Raw genomic sequence first — 22,469 nt, forward strand, 5'->3', positions numbered from 1 at the left:
TACCGCTTTGTTGGTGACTAGGAGGTCACGCACAGTGTAGCTCTCATTCTCCTCCTCCCTTTTAAGCTCGATGGTGATGTCCCCATGCGACACCACTCCATCACTGGGCCAATACTGAGCACACTTCTCCTAAGGGACACAAGAAAGATGCAAACAGGTCATGAGATTCACTACAACTTTCCGGAAATGTTAAAGTTTTAAGCAAATTTTACATGTAGTGATTTTAATTGTATATATGCAGCCTGAATTAAAATTTTGAAATAGTAACCTATGAGACAATTCAGTAATTAGCCATAAAATTATCACCACCTGTCTAAAAGTGTTTGGGCCCCTTTTGTGGCCAAAACAGCCCTGGGCTGTTGAGGCATTGACTACACCAGACCCATGGAGGCATGCAGTGGTATTTGGCACCAACGTGTTGGCAGCAAATCCTCTAAGTCCTGTAAGCTGCATGGTTGCATATCCATGGACTGAACCCATTCGTCCAGCACATTCCACAGATACTCGATTGAATTGAGATCTGAGCAATTTGGAGGCCATGTGAACACCTCAAATGTGTTTCTGTGCTCCTAAACCCATTCCTGAACCCTTCTGGCCTCCACGCTGTCTCTTAAAGTCCATTATCATCTCCTTAGTTTTGCCGACGTTCAGAGAGAGGTTATTTTCCTGACACCAACTGGTTAGTGATTTCACCTCATTCCTGTAGGCATTCTCGTAATTGTCTGTAATGAGGCCCAAGGAGGTGGTGTCATCATCAAACCTGAGGATAACGTTTGAGCTGTGCCTGGCATTTTTTTTGTAAATAGTGTGTTGTTTTTCTGCACAATTTACAAATTTAAAATTTGTAAATTTTCAAATCGCCAGTACATTTAATCTGAGTATGCCATGTTCAATAACTGTACAGTATTTATTTTTCTTATGATGTAAATTTTACTTTTTGATTTTTATAAGTTTATTTTACATTTGCAAGTACCTGTATGCTTCCGTTTGCTTGTTACTGCTTGCACACCTGAATTTCCCCACTGTGGGACAATAAAAGATATTTCTATTCTAAAAACAAAAATACGATTATTCAGACCCGGCCACCATCTCCTAATGCACCATGGTCCGGATCTAATGCTCACATGCCCAAGTGTTCCGCTGCCATCTAGCCCCATATGCAACACATTGTGATGTACTGTGTATTCTGACACATTTCTGTCAAAACCACCATAAACGTCTTCACCAATCTGAGCAACATTAGCGCATCTGTTTGATTGGACCAAAAAGACCAGCCTTTGTTCCTCACATGTAGTACCTATGGCCACCCATGACCCTGTTTCGCTGCTTCACCGCTGTTCTTACTTTGGATCACTTTTGACAGATGCTGACCACTGCACACCAAGAACACTATGACAGCTGCAGCTTTGGAGATGCTTCGACTCAGTCATCAAGCCATTACAATTTGGCCCTTTGTAAAACTGCCTATTTTTTGCTGTTTTTAAAAAGTACAACTTTGAGGACAAAATGTTCACTTTTGCCTAATACAGATACATCTAAAAAAAAAAAAATTCAATATTGCGAGATGACTGACAAAAAGCCATCATCTCAGAAAGTGAAACTCATATATAACATAGAATATTACAGATAGAGTGAAATATTACAAGCCTTTGCGTCTTGTAATTTTGATGATTAGATTACAGGTAATGAAAACCTAAAATTAAGTGTCTCAGAAAATTAGGGTACTGTGAAAAGGTTAATTATTGGACACTCATGGTGTCACACCCTAATCAGCTAATTAACTCCTAACGGCCTCTCGCTCTGGGTCATAGGCTATACTTTCATGGGGAAGACTGCCAATTTGACAGATGTCCAGAAGACAGTCACTGACACCCTTAAGAAGGAGGGTAATCCACAAAAGGTCATTGCTGAAGAATCTTGTTGTTCACAGAGTTCTGTATCAAAGCAAATTAACAGAAAATTGAGTCAGGGGTAGAAGTGTGGTGGGAAAAGGTACACCAGCAACAGGGAGAACCGCAGCCTTGAGAGGATTGTCAAGTGAAATCCATTCAGGAATTTTGGGGAGCTTCACAAGGAGTGGACCGAGGATGTAGTTGATGCATCAAGAGCCACCACAGACTACAAATGTCGCATTCCTCGTGTCAAGCCACTCCTGAACCAGAGACGATGTCAGAAGCGTTTTACCTGGACTAAGGAGAGAAGGAACTGGACTGTAGCTGAATGGTCCAAAGTCCTGTTTCACTTGAAAACATTTCATTTGAAAATTAAGATCCCAGAGTCTGGAGGGAGCACGGAGAGGAACAGAATCCATGTTGCTTGAAGTCCAGTGTGATGGTTTGGGGTGCCACATCATCTGCTTGTGTTGGTCTGCTGTGTTTTCGTAAGTCCACAGTCAATGCAGCCATCTACCAGGAAATTCTAGAGCACTTCATGCTTCCCTCTGCTGACCAGCTGTATGGAGATACTGATTGTATTTTCCAGCAGGACTTTGCTACTACCCATACTGCCAAAGGTACCAAAAGTTGGTTCAATGACCATGGTGTTACTGTGCTTGATTGACCAGCAAACACCCCTGACCTCAACCCCACAGAAGATCTATGGACAGCGGGGGAAAAGGCCATAGTCATCAAAATTACAAGGAAAAAAAGCTTGAAATATTTTACTCTATGTGGAATGAATCTCTATAAATAACCGTTTCAATTTCTGATATGACTGGCAAAAAAGATAGCACTTTTGTTACGCAATATTCTAGTTTTTTTTAGATGTACCTGTATCTCCCACTCTAACAGTTGCAGTGATGAAGAGAAGATCAGTGGTATTACACACACATTACCTGCCACAATGAAATGCCTGATCAGTGTAACTCTTTCACAACATGTTTGCTGAAAAACAAATTTTATCCACAGAAGCATTTTCAATTTTAGCAGGGACACTCCAGATTTGTGCCATCATGTCCATTTCTTTAGATTGGGCACAAGACTTATGTCATAAAATCAGCTTTAAACATCCATATTAGCCAGTTAATAACTAGACATGTAATACACTTCTTACACACACCTGCCCTCTCTCTTCCAGCTCAGTGAGCATGACAATGGAGCAGCTCCTCCACTCCCAGATCATCCTCCAGAAGTCTTCTATGGTGTGCAGCAGGGGCCCCTGACTCGCTATGTATGCGTCTTTCTGACGGTAGCCCTGTGACCGATCAGAGGAAAGATAGGAAACAACGTCCAGAGTGTGAAAAGTTAGGCCAAATTCTGAAGATGGAAAACAAGCTTTTCTAAAACACTCACATCAATGAAGGAGGCATTGACATAGTCTGTGCTTTCCTCTCCTCGTTTGACTGGAATGATCACTCTGTTAAACTCGTCTGTTAACAAAAGAGCACAGATTTATTAACCCTGAATGAAAAAGCTAAAAAGCCTTCCATCACTGGACATAAAAACCCCTCACAGGAGAAGCTCCTTAACTCACATGGAATGATCTGCAGCACTCTGTTCTTCTTCATGTTCAACGGCAGGTTGCCCGTTCTCATCTTGTCATTCTGAATCTTGATGGATGTTAGTTTCTGGAGATAGTAAAATACTTTATTTTATTTCATGCAAACATTTGCCGCATAAATGTCAAAAAATGTTTTTATCACTATACTTAGGTAAACTAGTTATTACTATACAATATGTCATTTATTGGGGAATTATTGTAACACACATGCAGACCTTAAACTCAGCCTCCAGACCATTGCAGCCAGCTCCAGGTGAGTTGGCGCCGAGTTTAGCCAAGTGGCACTCGAGCGAGGTCACCTCTAGCTCTGTGTCTCCGTACAAGTAGTGCTCTAACAACGCCTGGAAGATGAAAACGTACTGCATCTGTGGGAAAAAAAGAGAGAGATGGTTGATGATTCATTTCCATGGACATTGCGCTTCATGCCTCCACGTAAAATACACGTTATATGAGGGATCCGTTAACTTTGAACTCACATCAGTCTGGACCATCTGACAGCGCTGGGCTCGTATCCTGGTGACGAAGCCGAACACGTCCACCTTCCTCTCTGCGTTCATCATGTCCAACATGGCATCTATCACTATAAAGGTACCTGTCCTTCCTACACCAGCACTGTCAGACAGACATACCATCATGTAAGCGACATGTATCAGACACTCTAATGATTATTAACTTTAAAGAAATACAATAAAACGTGAGCCACACACTTACCTGCAGTGAACAACAATGGGGCCTGCATAATGGGGGTTGCAGTTTTTGACCTTCTTCAGGAACTTGAGCATGCCAATCGGAGTGAAGGGCACCCCGAAGTCGGGCCAGCTGGTGAAGTGGAACTGAGTGACGAGCCTCTGAGGCTTCTTTCCAGACACATCTCCCACCTAACACACACAGACGTTTTCACATCACAGAACAAGACACGAGCTCAAAGATCTCTGGGGCTTTTACTCAAATATATATTTGAGTCAAAACCTGAAAAGCTTAAACAAATCAAAAACAAATAAATCCCAACCGGCCTTTGTATTTTCATAAGGCGTGTAAGTATTTTCAGCCAGTCTTTTCTGTAACATGACAGATGGTGTCCTCTGAATTACATTTTGACAGCTACATCACAGCAGCTCAGGTAAATCTTTAGAAGGAAAACACAGACTGATGATGAGCAGAAACATGTGACTTTAAGCTGCTTCTATTCACTACTGCTACATTTTACATAACCAGTATGTGGCTCCCTAATATGAAGTTTCCCATCAGAACAATGCTAGTCAGAAACGGCAACGTCAGCCTGAATGTTATAAACGTTTGAGTTACAATTCGTGACCTATGTGCTTATTCACCACTGTTACGAATTACAGGCAAACTGTGCTGGTCAAACGCCTGCATTTCCTGAATCCCGACATGAAAATGGTTACATTACTTGTAAGCTACCTGCCTGAACTCTACTGAAAAGGAAAAGTTGGACAATGACGATATCTGCCCTTTAGTGATTCCCATGACTTCAATGCAACCAAGAAAGCCACGGTACGCCTCCAGACAGTCAACAGTATAAAAGAAAAGTACCGCTAATCGCACATAGCCAAGTGTCTTATTGCATGCTGGATATTTTTGTCTTCCCTCCATCACTTTTCCTTTATCTGTTCATTCAACAAAAATGTACATGTTACCTGATCCTACACTGCAAATTTCGTTCTGACAATTAATCCCAAACTAGTAATTGTGCTTATTTAGATAAGATGCTAATATGTTTAGACCAGTAAATATTTAAGAATTTCTAAAGAGGCTTTAAACCAAAATTAGATTAAATATTCAACCCAAACTTTGAAATAAAATATCCAACATAAGACATTGTGAGAGTGGGGGCAGGTTAGATGCAGTGTCACGCAGTAATAAACTTAAGTTTTCCAAATCTGATATAAACCACTTTAACCTGGAACATCTAATGACTGCAATAAGGCTTTTTGTGATACCTGTTGGATGCAGAACTTGCGGATCGTGTAGTCCACCAGAACCACAGCGTCCTCTACAGACACTCGAATGTTTCCATATGTCCAGCAGCCCTGGTCCGGCCAGTACTGCGCACACTTACACTAAAAAAGAAAAAAAAGACACCGTTTTAAAATGTGGTTTACTCTTTTTCACCAGAAATGTAGCATTAGAGAAAGAATTTACTCAGTAAAAAACACTAAAAAAGGATGACAAAAATATCTGGATTCAAAGTAGATAATTCCTTCCCCCATCTTCACAGTATTTAAAAAGGCTTAAAAGATGCTTCTTAACTGTGTTTTTATATTTAAATTCAAGTTCCATTATTTGTATTTTCTTATTTTAAAATAAAAACATTTATGCAGCTCTTCCTCTCCTACCTCTTTTCTCTCCTTCAGATTGGTCACCATGACAATGGTGGCTGTATTCTGCTCCCAAATCATCCTCCAAAAGTCATTTACTGTTTCCTCCTTTGGGCCTAGGAGAGCAGCAGAGACACAGCAATCAGCACAGAACAATCATCGAGTTTACCAGTGGACTACAGCTCAGCTTCTGCCGCCAACTTCACCTTGAGCTGCAATAAACCTATTCTTCTCCTGGTAGCCCTGCAGCACAAACAGACCAAAAAGAGAGATTAGGGAAGTACTTTCAGGGAGTGAAATATTTAATGAAATTAGATTTGTTTCTTATGGGGTAAGAATGTTGAACTAATACAAACATTTATAAAGGAAGCGTTGATAAAGTCAGAATCGGGGACTCCTTCCAGAGATGAGAGATGAACCCTGGAGTGGTCATCTGAAAAAGAAGAAGTTATAGAAAGGTAGAGGCAAAAGAAAAAAAGACGACAAGTAAGCACAGGGAGGTGTCCTTGAATCTGGATGTTAACTCAAGATGCTCTAAATTATTAACACATTTATATTAAACCACAGACATGAGTCCAAGTTGGTCTAAGAGCACTGCCCGCGCTGTGGTCTCAAACCAACTTTACTGACACCCGACTGTGGTTAAATATAAACGTGTTAAAAACACTAGTCAAGGTCTGACTCAGCATCCAGTGATCCCTTACATGGCAGGATGTTGACGTATCTGTTCTTCTCTTTATTCTCCTCTTTGGAAGCTGCATCACATGATGCCTGAATGGGACAGACTGGCAGTACCTAAACAAAGAAAAAACACAATACATATGAACACATGATGAAAACCAGACAGATGCACACCAGGCTCATGTGTTAGTGTCTGAGCAAATCCATTCCTGTTGACTACGTCTGAGCCGGAGTTAAAAATGACAACATCTACAACCCCTGGCAAAAATGATGGAATCACCAGTCATTTTTGACTGGTCATAATTTTTTCCCTCTGCTTGAATTAAAACAGTGAGTTACGGACTACCACAATGTTATTTTCTTGATTGCTTTTAGTGTTTCTTAAAGCCATGTCTGTGATCTGCTGTTTTTCGACAAAATTAAACAACTGAATGAACAACCTCCAAGGCGGGGTATTTCATAATTTTTGCCAGGGGTTGTATATCTAACAGCCATAGGGGAGTATTCTATAAAGCTTTTTAATGTTTTTCAAGTTTACTACAACACTGTTTACTTTAAAGATTTAAGTTTTTAAGAATAAAATTATTCCCTTGATTATCAATCATTATATTTCAAAAGTGTTTATATTTACATTTGGTCTAATAACGTTTGTATTTCTAATGATGTTAGCATATAAATTGAAGATATAATGGTTCCCATTATTCATTTTCCACTATAGTTTACCTAGGAAACTGCTTTATTTATCTATACCATAGAAAATTATTGACCCCTTGACATCTTTCTTTTCACATTTCACATTACATCCACAAACTTCAATGTATTTTAAGCTTTTATGTGATAGACCAACACAAAGTAGCAAATAATCTTAAAAGTTTGATGTGTAAACATATATTGAGTCTCCCTCAGTCAATGCTTTGTATAACCACCTCTGAGGTTTGTCTATACCAGGTTTATACATACAGAATCTGTTATATTTGGTTACTCGCCTTTACAAAATAGCTCAAGTTCAGTCAAATTGGTTTTAGAAGATCTTTGAACGTCGGTTTTCTATTCGTCTATTGGATTTAGGTCTGGAATTTAATTGGGCCATCGGAACACACTTTAACTAAAACCCGTCCACTGTAGCTCTAGATGTAGGTCATTAAAGATCATCCCCACAGCATGATGCTGCCACCACTGTATGCTACTGTGTGGATTAAGTTCAGAGTGATGTGCAGTGTTAATTTTCCTCTACAAATAACGTCTTGCATGTATACCAAAAAGGGTCAATTTTAGCCTCATTTGACCATATTTTCGCTGTATCTCCATTGTAGCATGTGGTAAACTGCTAACCGGACTTCTTGTGGCGTTTTCTTATTACTTCTGGCCATTGTTCTATAAGGCCTGATTTGTGGAGCACATAACTAATTGTTCTCTTGTAAAGTGATTGTCCCACTTTAGTTGTAACTATGAGTCTCTTTGCTGCTTTTCTGATTAATGCTCTTCTATTGCGGCCTGGACACTATTTACTCATTAGCTAACATCTGAAAGTAGTTTTCTGGCACTAGATTTACTTTCATGGTATAAAGGGGCTGAACACAAATAAACACCAAACCTTTCAGATATTTAATAAAACAAAAACCATAAAAACATCCATAATTTGTCGCCCAGATCACAATTATGTATTACTTTGTGTTTGTTGGTCTGAAACAGCAGTCGGCAACCCTGGGCATTGGTGCCACAGGGTTAACAAGGGGTTAGCTGATGGCACACTGTGCATTAGACTTTTACATATAGGGTTATTCCAACTTAGCTTGCACAGACATCAGTAGCGCTGCTTCTTAATGACGGTATCTTAGCTAACACCCCACCTACTGGGTTCAACTTGTGCTTAGCTAGAAATCGCTGACCTTTCTGAGTTACTTTGCCTACGGGTGAGAAGGACGTTGCTAGCTAGTCCGTCTTGTAAAATATGACATCGAATTGAGCAAAAAAAGATAATACAGGGCAAGCCGCTGACTGAACTGAGGAGCTCGACTCTGAGGGGGACAAAGTTTGAAGACCTAAGACAGCAGCTGGAACCCAGAGCTGTGCATGATATTGCATGCGTTTTCACCTGCTGGACAGTTTAACTGCCTCAAGAACACTGCACAGGCCATATTGGCAGTATTTGGCTCTGCAAATCTGTGTGAGCCGATTTTCTCTCACATGAAGAGTGTGCTGAGTGCCTCCCGTAGTCCCGTAGAGACCAGTGTGCTCTTTAAAGTTACTAAGCGTGTTCCCCGGGTAACAGAACTGGCAAATCCAAAGCAGAGGCAGGGATCTCATTAACAGGCATGTCCCTGTATCAACATTGACATCATGTTGGCCCAGTTTATATTTCTCATCAGTGGTGTGAAAACAGAAATGCCATTTGCATTTTCTGTTGTAGGGTTTCCTTTTCTATTATGGTGCCCCCATTATGGACAGAAAGTGTCTTTTAAAACCTTGCCAACATCTTTCAATAACAATAGTTCTATAAAGTTGTTGTCTATAGTGTATAACTGTTGATATGGAGCATTTATTGTTAATGGCTGATATGACACATTATCTTCTGAGAACACGCCTCATCAGAAAGGTTGGCGACCTCTGGTGTAGCACATAAATCCCGATAAAGTACAATGAAGTGTGTAGTTGTGTGTGGCACAATGTTAAGAGGCTTGGCGGGCATGAATAGCTTTACAGGGAAAATATTTGAATACTATTGAAAATGTTCTTGGTTGGAGTGAGGATTTTTCTCTGCATTTTTCCTAAATCCATTTGCTCTCATAAATTCAGGGTAAAATCTCATTATAACCTCTCAGTTATTTATTTTAGATATCAGGCGATAAATACCATAATCAGGTTTTAAAATTAAGCCAACATAAAGAAGCAATTAGAAAAATAGCTTGTAGAACCAACATTAGCCCCAGTGATTAGTTTCTGTATGACCGAATCTATGTCTTAAAATGTGCAGGAATTTTTATTCTCTCAGGTTTAACAGATTTTGTTCAGTAAGTAAAACAACTGTTGGTCTCATCTGTCCAAATGCATTGTAGTTTTTGCAGATGGAATACTGCCATGTTCCTTTTAGAGAGAATTGCCTTTTTCAGCAAATGCTTCTACAAAAGCCACACTTATTTTAATAAAGAACATATAAAGTGAGGTCTAAAGTCTGAACAGTAGGTCTCAGCTTGCAGCAGACTTGTTGGGACGCAAGGTTCTGGGAAGTCTGGCAGTTGTGTTTAATCTTGCAAATCACTGCAGAATGATTCCAGTTGTTTGCAACCGTTTGCAGATTGATGTGCAGCAACATGGCTTCTCGAAGATCTCTGATTATAACCAGGTAATAAAGTATGTCTGATTAACAGCAAATATGCGCTTCATTTCCAGACACTGCTTGAGCACATTGCCACAGTTTTTGATTGATTACCAGGTTTGATATGACCAACTTTTACAATTTCTTAAGAAACAGCTGAAAAACTGTCCAAGCTATTAGTTCTGAATAACTACTTTACGCTCCAGACTGCAGTTTGTTATCAGAGGATGTTTGCTTAAGTGTGCCATACATTAAACTCCTCCCTGAAGAGCTTGTTGTCATCGGCCATGCGACGGTTCATTTCTTCCTCTAGTTTGTCTACGGGAATGGGTGGGTACTTCCTGTTTGTGCTGGGTGACCGAGCCAATAGCGGCACACACTGGAGTTCTGCTTCAAGCCCGGGAAGGAAGGAGGTGAGGGTGAAAAGAGGAGGGGGGAGGATTGGGAGGGGACAGGAGACAAAGACATGAGATACAGTGTAAGACCACGAGAATGTCAGTCAGCATGGAAACCTCACTTCAACATTCATCGGCAGCTTGTAAATTGTCCAGCAGAGGGTGATGTGGGTCAATAATACAACAAAAAGGAGCCTATGGTAAGCCTTTTAATTAGGTAATCACAGCAAGCAAAGGCCTCCTGAAAACAGTAAGAACATGTTATCATGTAATCAGTTAAGGGTTATGAAGAAAAAAAAAAAAAACAAGATCAACAGCTTTGATTGAGCTGCTGGTAAATATTTGCCACTATGATCCATAACTCCAAAATGTGAGAAAAATAATAATCCGATCTAAGCACACATGTCCTGTGTGTGCATGTGGATGTTTTACCTGTATCATCTGATCTGCCATTGGTCAATCTGAAGGAGTTTGAATGGATTCCTGCTTGCTTGTACTTCTTAAATCTGTTATAAATCAAAGCATATAAATCATGCAATAAAATGATGGAGAAAAAAAAAACAACAAACAACCTGTGCTTTTGTCTCAGCATCGTTACCTTGGTAACAGCAGCACGTCCAGCTGTTAAGACAGGTCTGTGCTGTCCGAAAAATCAACAAACACAAATTCACTGACCTGAGCATGTAAAGGATGATGATGATGAAGATGATGACCAGGAGGCAGGACAGGGCCACCATCACAGCAATTAATGGCATATCTTCAGACTCATCTGCGTTAGCGTGTGGAAGAAAATGGTGATTATGTTAAAAATAAAAAAACTAGATTCAATGAAGTATTTTGCTGCATCAATGCCTTCAGCTGGGTGGGAAAAATGTTTTGGTAGCCAAATCAAGAAATTATTTTAGACCAGGTTTATTCATGAATTATTAGTTCCACTGCAACAGATCTGGTAGCAGGAAACGCAAACCCAAAAGCAACCAACCGTCTACAGACTCCTGCAAAGTCCTGCACCCTCCCAACCTCAAATAGTTTAAGCGTCTACCTGCAGGTGAATTATGATTACAAAACTTCCTCTTATTTGCTGAAACCATATTGTTGCTGACTAATAACTAGGCAGCGGCCAGTTATCTGCATGGTATAATAAGGTTTTAAACATTTGTTGGCTACCACACTTTTGAAACATCTCCGGTCACAAAAAAACGCCAGTCAAGGTATTAAAACCGAAGGATCGCCACGCATCACTGTTTTAACACTATAGTGGCTAATTTAGGAGCATGTTTGTTAAGCAGCAGAAAGGCCGCCTTCTCAATCAGTTATTATTAATTAGCTATGCTTGTGTTGATCAATAGGGATGCCAACAACAAAAAGCTACAATATTAAGTGCAATAAGCCCTTGAAATTGACTAAACTTAGCGGGTGTTTATTTGATGTTTTGTACCAAAATAAGAATAAATTTATGTTACCAATTACATTGTTGTAACTGTAACAATCCATATGTTATATTATCTTAATTGCAGCAGCAATTACTTAATGGGTTTCTATGTTTGATTAAAAACAGATTATGGACACATTTCTGTCCAAAATGCTGCGCTTTAAAACTTTGTTGTGGGCCATGCCTTCTCATAGCAATAGGACGTTTTTTAACGGTCTTTGTCCAGATGATCTTTCATGTCAGTTAGCATCTCTGGATGTTCCATTTGCTTAATTTGAAAGCTTGAGATCCTGCTATGATGTATTTGATATTTACCTGTGTGAAATGATTCCAGCGTGCCAAGGTCAGTTTTACTGTTTAAGACTTCACTATTTTGTCCAGTGCCACAGACTGAATACTTACAAGCTCTTAGTATCCTTTTAGCTTCCTAAAGACTCTAAAGACTTGCATATTACATTGCAAGTCTGTGATATGCTGTCTGCCTTTTGCACGACCAGCTCATATCCTTCTGCTCCATTACTGGTATCGATGTCAATTAGGCACGTCTCAATCCAATCCCAGGTATAGGCTCGGGTTCAGGTCATTTTAAATGACTGGTATCAGCATCCCCGACAAAACTGAGTTCTTCATAAATGTTGTGGTTGTGTCATCAAGGATTATGTCAGCTGTACCTACATGGACCATGTGAGTGCATTTTCCCCCACCAATCACGGTTCATTTTGTATTTGTACCTTGCAAAACACCAAAACACATTATTTTGGTGATTGGATGAATATAGATTTCCTTAACTATTCAAATATTTTTTCCTGTTTCCAATGATGTTAACAGTGAAAGAGAGACTATATTGGCTGTTGCTCCTTGCCTGTATCACACCCTCAGTGTTTTCAAAAGCTCCTTAGAGAACTCTTTACAGACATACATTTAGGAAGCAGGAGAACTCATTTTCTTTAGGTTTTGTCCATTTATGATTAACTGGGCCAGCATTAAAATACGTAACAAGATAAATTATCGAGCCATATTAAAACAGAGAGGAAACAGGCCAACATACTAAGCCTAGGACTTCTGGGAACTGCTCACCTTCAAAACAATAAGTAAGAGCAAGACGTGACGTTTCTGCAAATGCATAACCTTTAGTGACTCGGATTAATATCCATAATTTCAATATATTAAGGCTTTAGACCCCCCAGTATACACACACATTGAGAAATGACCAGGCTTCTGTCAGAGTGAGCAGATAAATCACATTTTAACTGGGAAGGTGAACCATTCACTTCAGTAACAATCTAACCCAGAGATGACAGCAGATGCAAGAAGAAACATTCAGAATGTTTGCTGTGAGTTTGACTTGAATTATTTAAAAGTTTAGATATAAAAGCCTTTCTGCAAATCAAAAGCTTTAAAGCATGCTATTGAGACTGAGACGGGTGCAAAAGAATGATTCAAACTTTGACATTACATCGGTCACGTTAGCTTTACTTCATTTTGCCCCATGTGCAGATTATAATGGGTCACCTATTTCAACACGTTTCCAGCATGTGCTGAAGGCAGATCTGTGGTCTTCCTGGTGACCTTTTGTTGCCATGACTAAACTGAATATGAGATTTGCTGAACGACAAGGAGAGTTTGGTGTACCAAACCCGCCTGCTCTTTGTGTGCTGCTGGGGGTGTAGTAAGACACACAGAGGTGCAACAAAAGAACAACCATCATGTAGCCGGAAAGATAAAAAAGGACAAAAATCATCTATTCCATCAGTTGATTTTAAGAAAGTTCTTTGCACTCGAGCAGCATGTTAAACAGAATGCATCATTTGACTTCATGCTCTATATGCGCTTTTTGGGAAAAGCATTTAGGAACAACAGCAGCAGTAGTGCTGTGTTTTTACGCACAATTCGCTGGACATTTCAGTGTTCTCCCTCGGACAATATGTGCATTGAGGAGAGCTTGAGAACAAAGGGCACTGAGTGTCATGTGGAACTGACACAGCCTTGACAGATCTAATACCATTTAGAGCTGCTCGCTGCGCTCCACTCCAGGCTCAAGGATGTCCAGACAGAGACAATGGAGCAATTACATAATAGCTACGGAACGGAAAGCGATCATGTTGCATAACAGGGGTATTATACAGTCCAGTCACATATGTCTTATTTAAGCTGACCGTTTAACGCCGATTAGGTCATGCTTATCATCTATTGAATCCTTGGATAAATTCTCACGGTCGATAAAGCAAAAATGTGTCATTTAAACAAGAATTCATATTAAACCTGATGCTACTGCATTCCTCTGATCCATCAGGTGATTTATGCATTTATCATAGATCGAGTATAAATAATTTATGTGAAAGAAAAGGGCGGGTGAGTCACATTTCATGCAACGGACTCCCGTTTCATGAAAACCGAGGATGAAGACCACTAAAAAAGTCGGCATTACATTATTGAATACAGTTTGGCACTAAATATAAATGTGGACATGACAGCGTGTTAATGTCAAATATCTCAGATCTTTTAACTGATTCATAATATAATCAATAATCATTGGCAGATTTATTCCAGAACTCACACTGTGCATCTAAATGTAAAATTCAGCCTGTTGGATGAAGCAGTATGTGCCCACACCCAACAAGGAGGAAAGTGCCAAGGATGCTAAAGGTCACAGAGCGTCCCGGAAGAACAGATAAGAAAATGAGAAGGGAGAAACTTGTGGATTTATGGAAACGTATATTGTCATTACAAATATATGGCAACTATATTGCCACCCCAGAATTTTCTAATATCATGCAGCCCTAATCTAGCTTTGCCCATCTACCCAGCAGCTCTCTCTAACCCCCACGGCACAATTCTGGCACCATCAATTATCACTGTGGGGTGGTGTGTTCAGGTTGAAATGCAGTGTTAGTTTTCTGTGACAACTAATGTTTTGAATGTAGCACCTTCTTCCTCTTGTTTGCTGTGTTCCCTACATGGCTTGTGTGAAACTACAAATACGACTTCTTAAGGCTTGTTATATTTTAACAACACACACCGGATTCGTGGAGAACATGACATAGTTCCTCTGTGGACAAATACTCCTCCTCAGGTCAGGAATCTCTGCAGTTTCTGCAGAGATACCATGGGATTCTTGACTGCTTTTCTGAATAATGTTCTTCATGTCAGTTTGTGCGACTGTCCTATTTCAGTAGGTCTGCAGTATCTTTTACTCTTCAAATTTTATAATTACATATTGAACAGTGTTCTGTACGTTGCTGAAACCTCCTCAAGATGTTGCTTTATAACCGAACCCAGCTTTAAACCTTCTCCATAACTTTGTGCCTGACTGGTCGGCTGTGTTCCTTGATTTTCATGAAGCGGCTGTTCTGTAATGCTCTCTAACAAACTTCTGGGGCTTTCAAAGATCAGCTGAGAAACTGCAAACAGGTAGACTCTTTACTGATTCAGTTGTTATGAAAAAAATTATTTGCACTAGATCCGCTTTATGGGATTTTCTATTTTCCACAAGCTTTTAAATCCCATGTATTTTCCTTCCACTTCACAATCATGTGCTACCTTGTGTAAGCCTATCACATAAAATCCTAATTAGTTACATTGTGGTGGTAGAAAAGTTCAGCATCCTCGATTCACCTCCTGTCAACGGGTCTGTTAATGGGGTATTTTTCTGTGGCTGAATGATCAACTGCAGCGATGTCACGTGAGGATATTTCCAGAACGACAAAAACAGAGGCTAAAAGCAAAAAAATGTTCACCTATCTAAAATATTAAAGGTTGACTGTTGACCAAAGAGCTTGCTTGGCTCACTCGCATGCTCTATAGTGCTGCTGGCAGTGCCATGCCACATGAATAACACAGAAACCACTTAGGTTTTTCTATGAAATTTCTCCTACCCGCTCGTGAAAACTTTTTTGAGGAAGGCTTTCAGATATTAAAACGTATCAGAGCAATACAAACACAACATTAATAATTAAAGGTATTAAAAACTAAAATGTTTTATATCTCTAACTAAATTTAGCCGAAACAGGATCAACTTTTAAGACCCATTTAGGTGACCCAGGTGTACTAGAATTAGAATTGAAGCTACGAACCTGAAACCAAAGTACAACTTCCCAGAATGAATTAATCCGTTGGTCTGGTTTCCATTATAAAACAAATACATTTTTGTCACATAAATCAAACAGATTAGCAGTAGGGCTGAAACAACCAATAGGATTAATCAACTGTTAAAATAATCGTCAACTAAGTTAGTAATCGAATAATTGTTGAGTATACAGACACTAAAACATGCCATTTGCTAAAAGAACAACCCACTGAGAGCAGTAATAAGGCCAAAAAATCTATACATTTTGCATTTAGGATGAAAAACCTTATTTGTCTGTAAATATGCTCTGTCCAGAACTCCTGAATAAATCTCCTATTAAGCACCTTTTGCTATCCAATTATTAGTCGATTAATCAAGAACAAGGTCCACAGATTGTTAGTTGCAGCCCTGATCAGCAGCAACAACCTTGCAAAAATGACACAAATGACAGGTGGGGTGTTAGCTTTATGACAGTTGTATCATAAAGGTGCAACAATGTGTCTATCTTTAAATCTTTAATCATTAATCAACTGGATCAGGTTTGATTACAGATGTGAACCTTTCACGAAATAAGCCTTTCATAAATAAAGCAGGCATTGTGGAACCACAGGAGGCACGGAGCGGCTATTAAGGGGCTTGATATAGCACTATGCATAAAATGTATTAACACATCTGCTGTTCTCAAAGATAAAACATCTGCAAGCTGTAACGTAGACACAAAAAAAATTATTTTTAATGAAAACTGTGGACACCAGATGGTTCTGGCAGCTGACTACCAATCACTCATGATGTCAAAAAAAAAAAAACCAACAAATCCAATAATCTATTCTGTCAGGGTGCACTTCAGAGCCCCCGCTCAGTAAGGTATGAACTGATGCACTTCAAATGCCACGATACAGTGACCCTGCAGAGTTTTGGACTTAAATCCTGTGCTAGTTGCACAGATCGTCAGCTAGGGAGGGATAACATAAATGTTCTATCATATAGTAATAAAAGAAGAAAAAACTGGAATAAGATTAAGCCATCCTGTGAAAATAAACTAATTGATTATGCTTGTAATCCTCCAAAACTAGCCATATGATGGTTGGGATTTTGATTCATTTCCTACTTTTGCTTAATGAAAGGATCAATAAATGTTGATTTTAGGCTACAAAATATGATTGAACACCATCATTGTGTATTATTTAGAAGCATATCAGACTTCTACCTTATCTAAAAAAAAAAAAAAGAGTAAATTTTATTTATAAAGTAATGTTTGTGTTTGTGAAGCTCTGGCTGTAATGCAGTGAGAGATTCATAGTTATAAAGATTTTGTAAACTATATCACAATATACATAAGTATATAAATACCTACGATGATATGGGTCATCCCTCGTACCCACTATGACCTACCCTTGAACCACAGAGCTGGATAACACTGACGCAAGTCAACATTTATAGAGCTGAACTTTTTTGTGAAAGGGGTTTAATTTAGCAGAATGCCACAAAACCTCCCTTAATTATGAACGTAATGTTAAATTGAGACATCACAGTTTGTCTTTTTTGTTTGAGAGAAGAAAAAAAAAAAAACAAAGGAAGAAAAGCACCCACAGGAAACAATTGTAATAGATGCACTGTTACGCTTCTCCTAGTCAAAGTAAAAGATGTAAACTCTCATCGATCCATCCTGAGATAGTCTTGTCTGCGACGACCTGCCAAATATTTGGGTCGAAAACGGGGATGCAAGTATGGAAGTAGTTTTCTAAATATTATTGGTCTTATTTTTATACCTTTGAGTATCTGAGAACATAACCAAGCTACAACAAAGTCTGAGAGATCACGTGCAGCTGGATCTTTCAAAGACAATCCTAATTGTAACGGTACAGAAAAAACCAAGTGGCAAGCATGAGCGCCAACACTTACTATGTGGAGGACTGCTCATCGTGGTCTCCTGTTCTGTGATGCTCGACATAGTGGAGGTGTGCTCTACCATTGTCGGGATGGAAGGAGAGACAGTCACGGTGCTTTCTGGCACCTTAGTTGAGAGAGTAGTAGGAGAAACCGTTGGCAGTGGCTCTGTTGAATCTGCTTCATCATTCACATCTGAGCTTGCTGATGTTGTTAGTTTGATGGTGGCTTCTGTTGTTGTTGTCATTTTTGTTGTTTGCATGACAGCAGTGAGGTCAGGTGCTGGGACTCGGTCTTGGGAGGTTGTTGGATGAGTACCTGGGTGGTTGACGGAGGGTTGGATAGGTGGGTCCATTGGTTTGGCAGTAACACTTGAAGGACCTTGTTAAAAAACAAACAAAAAAAGAAGAAGACGAGGCTTGTAAGCGTGAACCATGTAACGTTTAAATGGTCACCATGTAAACGTGCTTTAGGTGGATACTGTTCATACTTGTGATGTGGACTTCTTCCTGGGCTGTGGCCCGGAGGGCTACAGCAAGAAGCAGGAGCAGGGGACACAAACCCATTCTGCCCTGAAGGGAAGGCACACAATAAAGAGACAGAAAAGGGATATTAGTCAATAAATAAAAACTACAACGAAAACTACAATGTAGCAAGAAATCAGATGGTGACCGAAATAAAAGAATCTTCAGCTCGATTGTCTGTGATTGATGAACAGCCGGCCAAAAGAAGAAAAAAACGATTTCTTTTCCCGATCAGAGAACACAGCATGCATAAGTGTTAATTGTTTGTGTTAACAACGCTTTTCAGCGTGGAGAGTTTAAAAGTGAGGAAATGAAAAGGTTTAAGAGGCTATTTAAAAAGGGAAATTATATTCTCTATAGAGGTGTGTCAGCTGTTCAAACAGGGCACTACAAGAGAGAGACCTTCAACAGGTAACAGGGAGGCTGAATGTATTCCAGCAAAGCTGCACGGTTTCATCTTTTTGCGCCGTCAACCGCGGTTGTGCAACATGCTTGATTTGGAAATGTTTGCAATGTTTTGGAAATCTCAGAGTTGACATCTACAGTATATAGGAATACACACACACTGCTGTTTAGAGCTGCCACTGACAATGAATCTATTGACCAATTTTTCAACTTTTTTTGCAAAACAAATTCTTTACCACAAACTTTTACAGTTGTCGCATACCACAAAATAATCAAAGATTTTCATTTGAAATGATAAATTATATCAGGAATGCATGATATATCAGTACAGGCTGAAGTTAGTGAATTTTCTAACATATCGGTACCAGTTTAAAAAGTAGAACTGGGCTAATGCTGTTTGTGAGTGTCTTTCGGGGGGGTTGGCCATGTGGTATTTGTGTGGGCACATGACAATATTGATGCTGTGCAGGATTGTTGGTTGTTAAACCGAAGCAGAGAAGGTTTGTCAGTGGTGTGGTCGTTATTCATGGTTTCAAAAGGGTAGAGAATTATACATATAATATAGGTAAATATCGGTTACAGGTCATAACAGCAATATTAATATGGGATATCAATGTTGGCCCAAATTTACGTATTGGTGCATTCCTAAATTATATGTAATAAAAACAATGAAGCTCTTAATATTTAAGTTTTTAGAAATAGAAAAGCCTGAGTATTCAAAATGTCAAACATGAAGATACTAAGCAGGAAAAACCTAAGCCTCACTTCAGTCATGACTGCAATGAAGAAAAAACAATTTGTTTCTCTCAGAGATACTATAATTTATGTCATTTAAAGATCCATTCAGATGTTTTGTCACATAACCTTCAGTGGACCAAACGGTTTATCCACCATATTGTTTTGAAACAGTAACCTAGGCAAAGCAAGTCAAATTTGGTTGATGCATGCAGCGTGTACACACACAAGCACACATACTAAATTCAGAACATTTATTTTTCAGCTAAAAATAATATTATCGACTGATTGTCGTAGTCGACTTCATGAATCACGATTTGCAGCGGCCCCACTCCTATTTAGTTACTAATTCTAACCATGCTAATACATATAACTATAATTATATGTATTAATTATATAATTAATACATATATGTAATATATTATATGTAATATAATATGCTAATACATCAGCTCTGTAATTTTGTCTTCACTTTCACATATCAGTAAAGCCCTTCAATTTTAAATAAGTCTTCAGAAAATGTTTTAATGTTGACAATGATAGCTGTTAAAAGAAAAAGCCACTCAAATAAGAGTAGAGATTAAAAAACAAATTGGCCACAAAATTTGATCAGACTATCTTTCATAAAAACTAAGTTGTACAATTGTAAAAAAAAATAAGTATTTCACATCTTTAATATAAATCAGAATCAAGATAATTTTAGAAAAAGAAAAATATATTGGTTCATTGGATTAGTTTAAGTTTACCTGAAGAAGCGAAGTTGGCATCAGTCACTCGTTCGCATAACTTGGTCCTGGAAGCCAATAGAAACAAAAAAGACAAAGTATAAGCGGTTTTTCTTTCTTAAATAAAACCTTGTCAAGATCAAGAGCTAAAGACATTAAATTCACATTTGTAACAGCTTGGCACAGTAGAAGATAGTTCCCTTCACCAAAAAAACACAATCTACAAACTACCAGCATTCATATAACATCTAGCTGTGTCCTACCATTGAAATTTGCATCACTCCATTAATATTTACCCGATGCCGAGCATTAATTGCCCCGAGCGTGCCCAAAAACAGAACTGTTGTCACACTAAAATTCTTCTACAACAGAGGATCTATTCAATCATTCAACACTGCTATGCGGTTAAGCTAGTGGAGGACAGAGAGACTTGAACAGAGCTAGACGAAAGCCGGGTCGTTGGTTTAGCAAACCAGCAAGTCTTTTTTTTTTTTTTATCCCAGAGGCTAACTGCACTGCGATAATCCCTGGATCTAATCCTTCGGTCTTAACCCTGGAATAATTCCGCCTGTCCGCCGTTGCTTACAGTGATACTTAAAAACAGCTTTCGACACTGAACTAAGCCAAACACTGCAGAACTGCCACACACAAACACACTGATCATATACATCCAGGATTATGGCATCAGTGGGCAGAGGATGAACTGGGTGCTAAAAGCTCTAATGCTGCCAGTTTCTGGGGCTCTGCAGTTTGGAATTGAGCTCATTCATGGCGGTGCTTACACTTTTTTTTTTTTTTTTTGCTCTGTTTAGAGCTAGCAATTGGGCCTGCTTAGCAAGATATGTGGTCAATGAGGATGCTATTAACCTACAAATCCAATTGCTGCTCTCCAATTCTCCATCACTAACCCGTGCTTCCACTTAGTTGACAACTGTCTGCATTCAGAAAACAATTCAACCTATCATGAATCTGAAAATGTTGATTAGGAATTATTTTTTAATTTACAAAAACAGCCGTTCTGGAAGGTGGGTTGTATTTCTTAAAAGGTTAAGGTTTTTGGAGAAACTTTTCTTGGGAAAAAATATATATAAAAAATACAAAAACAAACTATGCACATAATAATATTTAAAAAGGGGTGATGGTGATATCTGTGCACAGTATTGCCAACTAAACTCTGGGGCAAATGGCTCGTTTTGTTAAAAAAAAAAAAAAGACGAAGATCTACAAACATCTGCCTTATTTTAATGGCAATGTTTTCCTCTCTTTCCCATTTTGAGGAATAACAGAATGGGCTTCTATATGCAATGTCAAATGTATATCCCAAGAAAAAAAAAAAAAGATTACAAATCAAATTATCCTAGACCCATTTATTTAAAGTTGACTTGCCTTTAACAGGGGATCCAATAAATCTGAAGGAAACAGTAAACTTTGTTGCAGATTTTTTTTTTTCCATTATAGATTTTAAAATGAAATTAAGAAGTGTTTTTTTTCTTCCATCGTAGAGATATACCAAAGGTTAGTTTAACTGTTGTTTTTGAAGTTACAGTCAGTTTCTCAAAGCCAGCCTGTTCACTGCATATGACCATATAAAACTAGAAGAGCACTCATAGAGCACAGACCTCCACCAAGGCAACAGGGTCATGCTAGCTTTTTTCTATACTGATGAGCTATACTCAGGGTGACCTCTGGCCACAGGATGTCAGCTGCTGACAGGGACAGGAACCATGTGGACATTCTAAGTTGTCGCACTATGGTCTGGCAAAGATAAAGAACGTTTCAAAACAATCTTGGATCCAGAAGGTGCCCCACAAATCACCAACAAAATGTAATCATCTATTTATTGTCTTAATATGCACCTTGTCTGAAAATTTAATCCAAATCCATTCATAACTTTTTGAGATATTTTGCAAACAGACAGGTGGACAGACAAACGCAGACACAAACATAACCTCCTTGGCGGAGGTAATGACCCCAAATTACTAAATAAATGTTACCACTGCAAAAGGTGTTCTGTAACACTGTTGAATTTTTAACGCTTAAAATTAACTTGCAAAATGTGTAAAATATAGCAACTTTTGCAACTGTAGAGAAGGTACATATCTATCCCTGTAAAAATAATTATAATGCATTTCGTCACAGGCTTTTTAAACCTCACCCGCCTCTGCAAACTTCCCTCTAATCAAATTAGTACTACGGTGTCAAGGAAAGAATCAACTCATGGACAAAGCTCACTGATGGGTGTCACCAGCAAGCTTTTGTTCAGTCACCTTTTCATAAGGGACCATGACTCACTGTTTCTGGTGTTCGATGCACTGTGGCAGAAAGATCCCTCTGTTTTAAAGGGTATGCGCCAGCACTGTTGCTAACCTCCATTTCCCTGGTGCTGCTCACACCCAGGAGGTTATTTTTTTTTTTCTAGCTGGAAGCTGTGTAGCACCAAGAGCACAGCTCCCCAGAGAGGCATCT

At 39.0% G+C, this 22,469-nt stretch overlaps 1 protein-coding gene across 2 annotated transcripts in view; it reads right to left on the reverse strand.

Moving 5' to 3' along the window:
* Nucleotides 1–22,469, reverse strand: part of ptpra (protein tyrosine phosphatase receptor type A) — a 47,592-nt gene that overhangs the window by 11,134 nt on the left and 13,989 nt on the right. Inside the window, exons 2-19 of one of the 2 annotated variants that reach the window (XM_047347900.1) lie at nucleotides 20,025–20,071; nucleotides 18,105–18,186; nucleotides 17,630–17,995; nucleotides 10,905–10,998; nucleotides 10,662–10,735; nucleotides 10,085–10,221; nucleotides 6,542–6,632; nucleotides 6,194–6,270; nucleotides 6,044–6,080; nucleotides 5,856–5,953; nucleotides 5,460–5,579; nucleotides 4,210–4,376; nucleotides 3,975–4,110; nucleotides 3,714–3,863; nucleotides 3,472–3,565; nucleotides 3,291–3,367; nucleotides 3,058–3,192; nucleotides 4–129 (exon numbers count right to left, since the gene is read on the reverse strand). In XM_047347900.1, the coding sequence (XP_047203856.1) occupies nucleotides 4–129; nucleotides 3,058–3,192; nucleotides 3,291–3,367; nucleotides 3,472–3,565; nucleotides 3,714–3,863; nucleotides 3,975–4,110; nucleotides 4,210–4,376; nucleotides 5,460–5,579; nucleotides 5,856–5,953; nucleotides 6,044–6,080; nucleotides 6,194–6,270; nucleotides 6,542–6,632; nucleotides 10,085–10,221; nucleotides 10,662–10,735; nucleotides 10,905–10,998; nucleotides 17,630–17,995; nucleotides 18,105–18,186; nucleotides 20,025–20,045 (2,082 nt within the window). In that variant the 5' untranslated portion in view covers nucleotides 20,046–20,071. Of the gene's footprint in view, nucleotides 1–3; nucleotides 130–3,057; nucleotides 3,193–3,290; nucleotides 3,368–3,471; nucleotides 3,566–3,713; nucleotides 3,864–3,974; nucleotides 4,111–4,209; nucleotides 4,377–5,459; nucleotides 5,580–5,855; nucleotides 5,954–6,043; nucleotides 6,081–6,193; nucleotides 6,271–6,541; nucleotides 6,633–10,084; nucleotides 10,225–10,661; nucleotides 10,736–10,904; nucleotides 10,999–17,629; nucleotides 17,996–18,104; nucleotides 18,187–20,024; nucleotides 20,072–22,469 lie in introns of both variants that reach the window. The other variant, XM_047347899.1, reaches the window with a different exon arrangement.

Source organism: Girardinichthys multiradiatus, chromosome 20 (assembly GCF_021462225.1).
Source record: "Girardinichthys multiradiatus isolate DD_20200921_A chromosome 20, DD_fGirMul_XY1, whole genome shotgun sequence".
Classification (NCBI taxonomy): Eukaryota; Metazoa; Chordata; class Actinopteri; order Cyprinodontiformes; family Goodeidae; genus Girardinichthys; species Girardinichthys multiradiatus.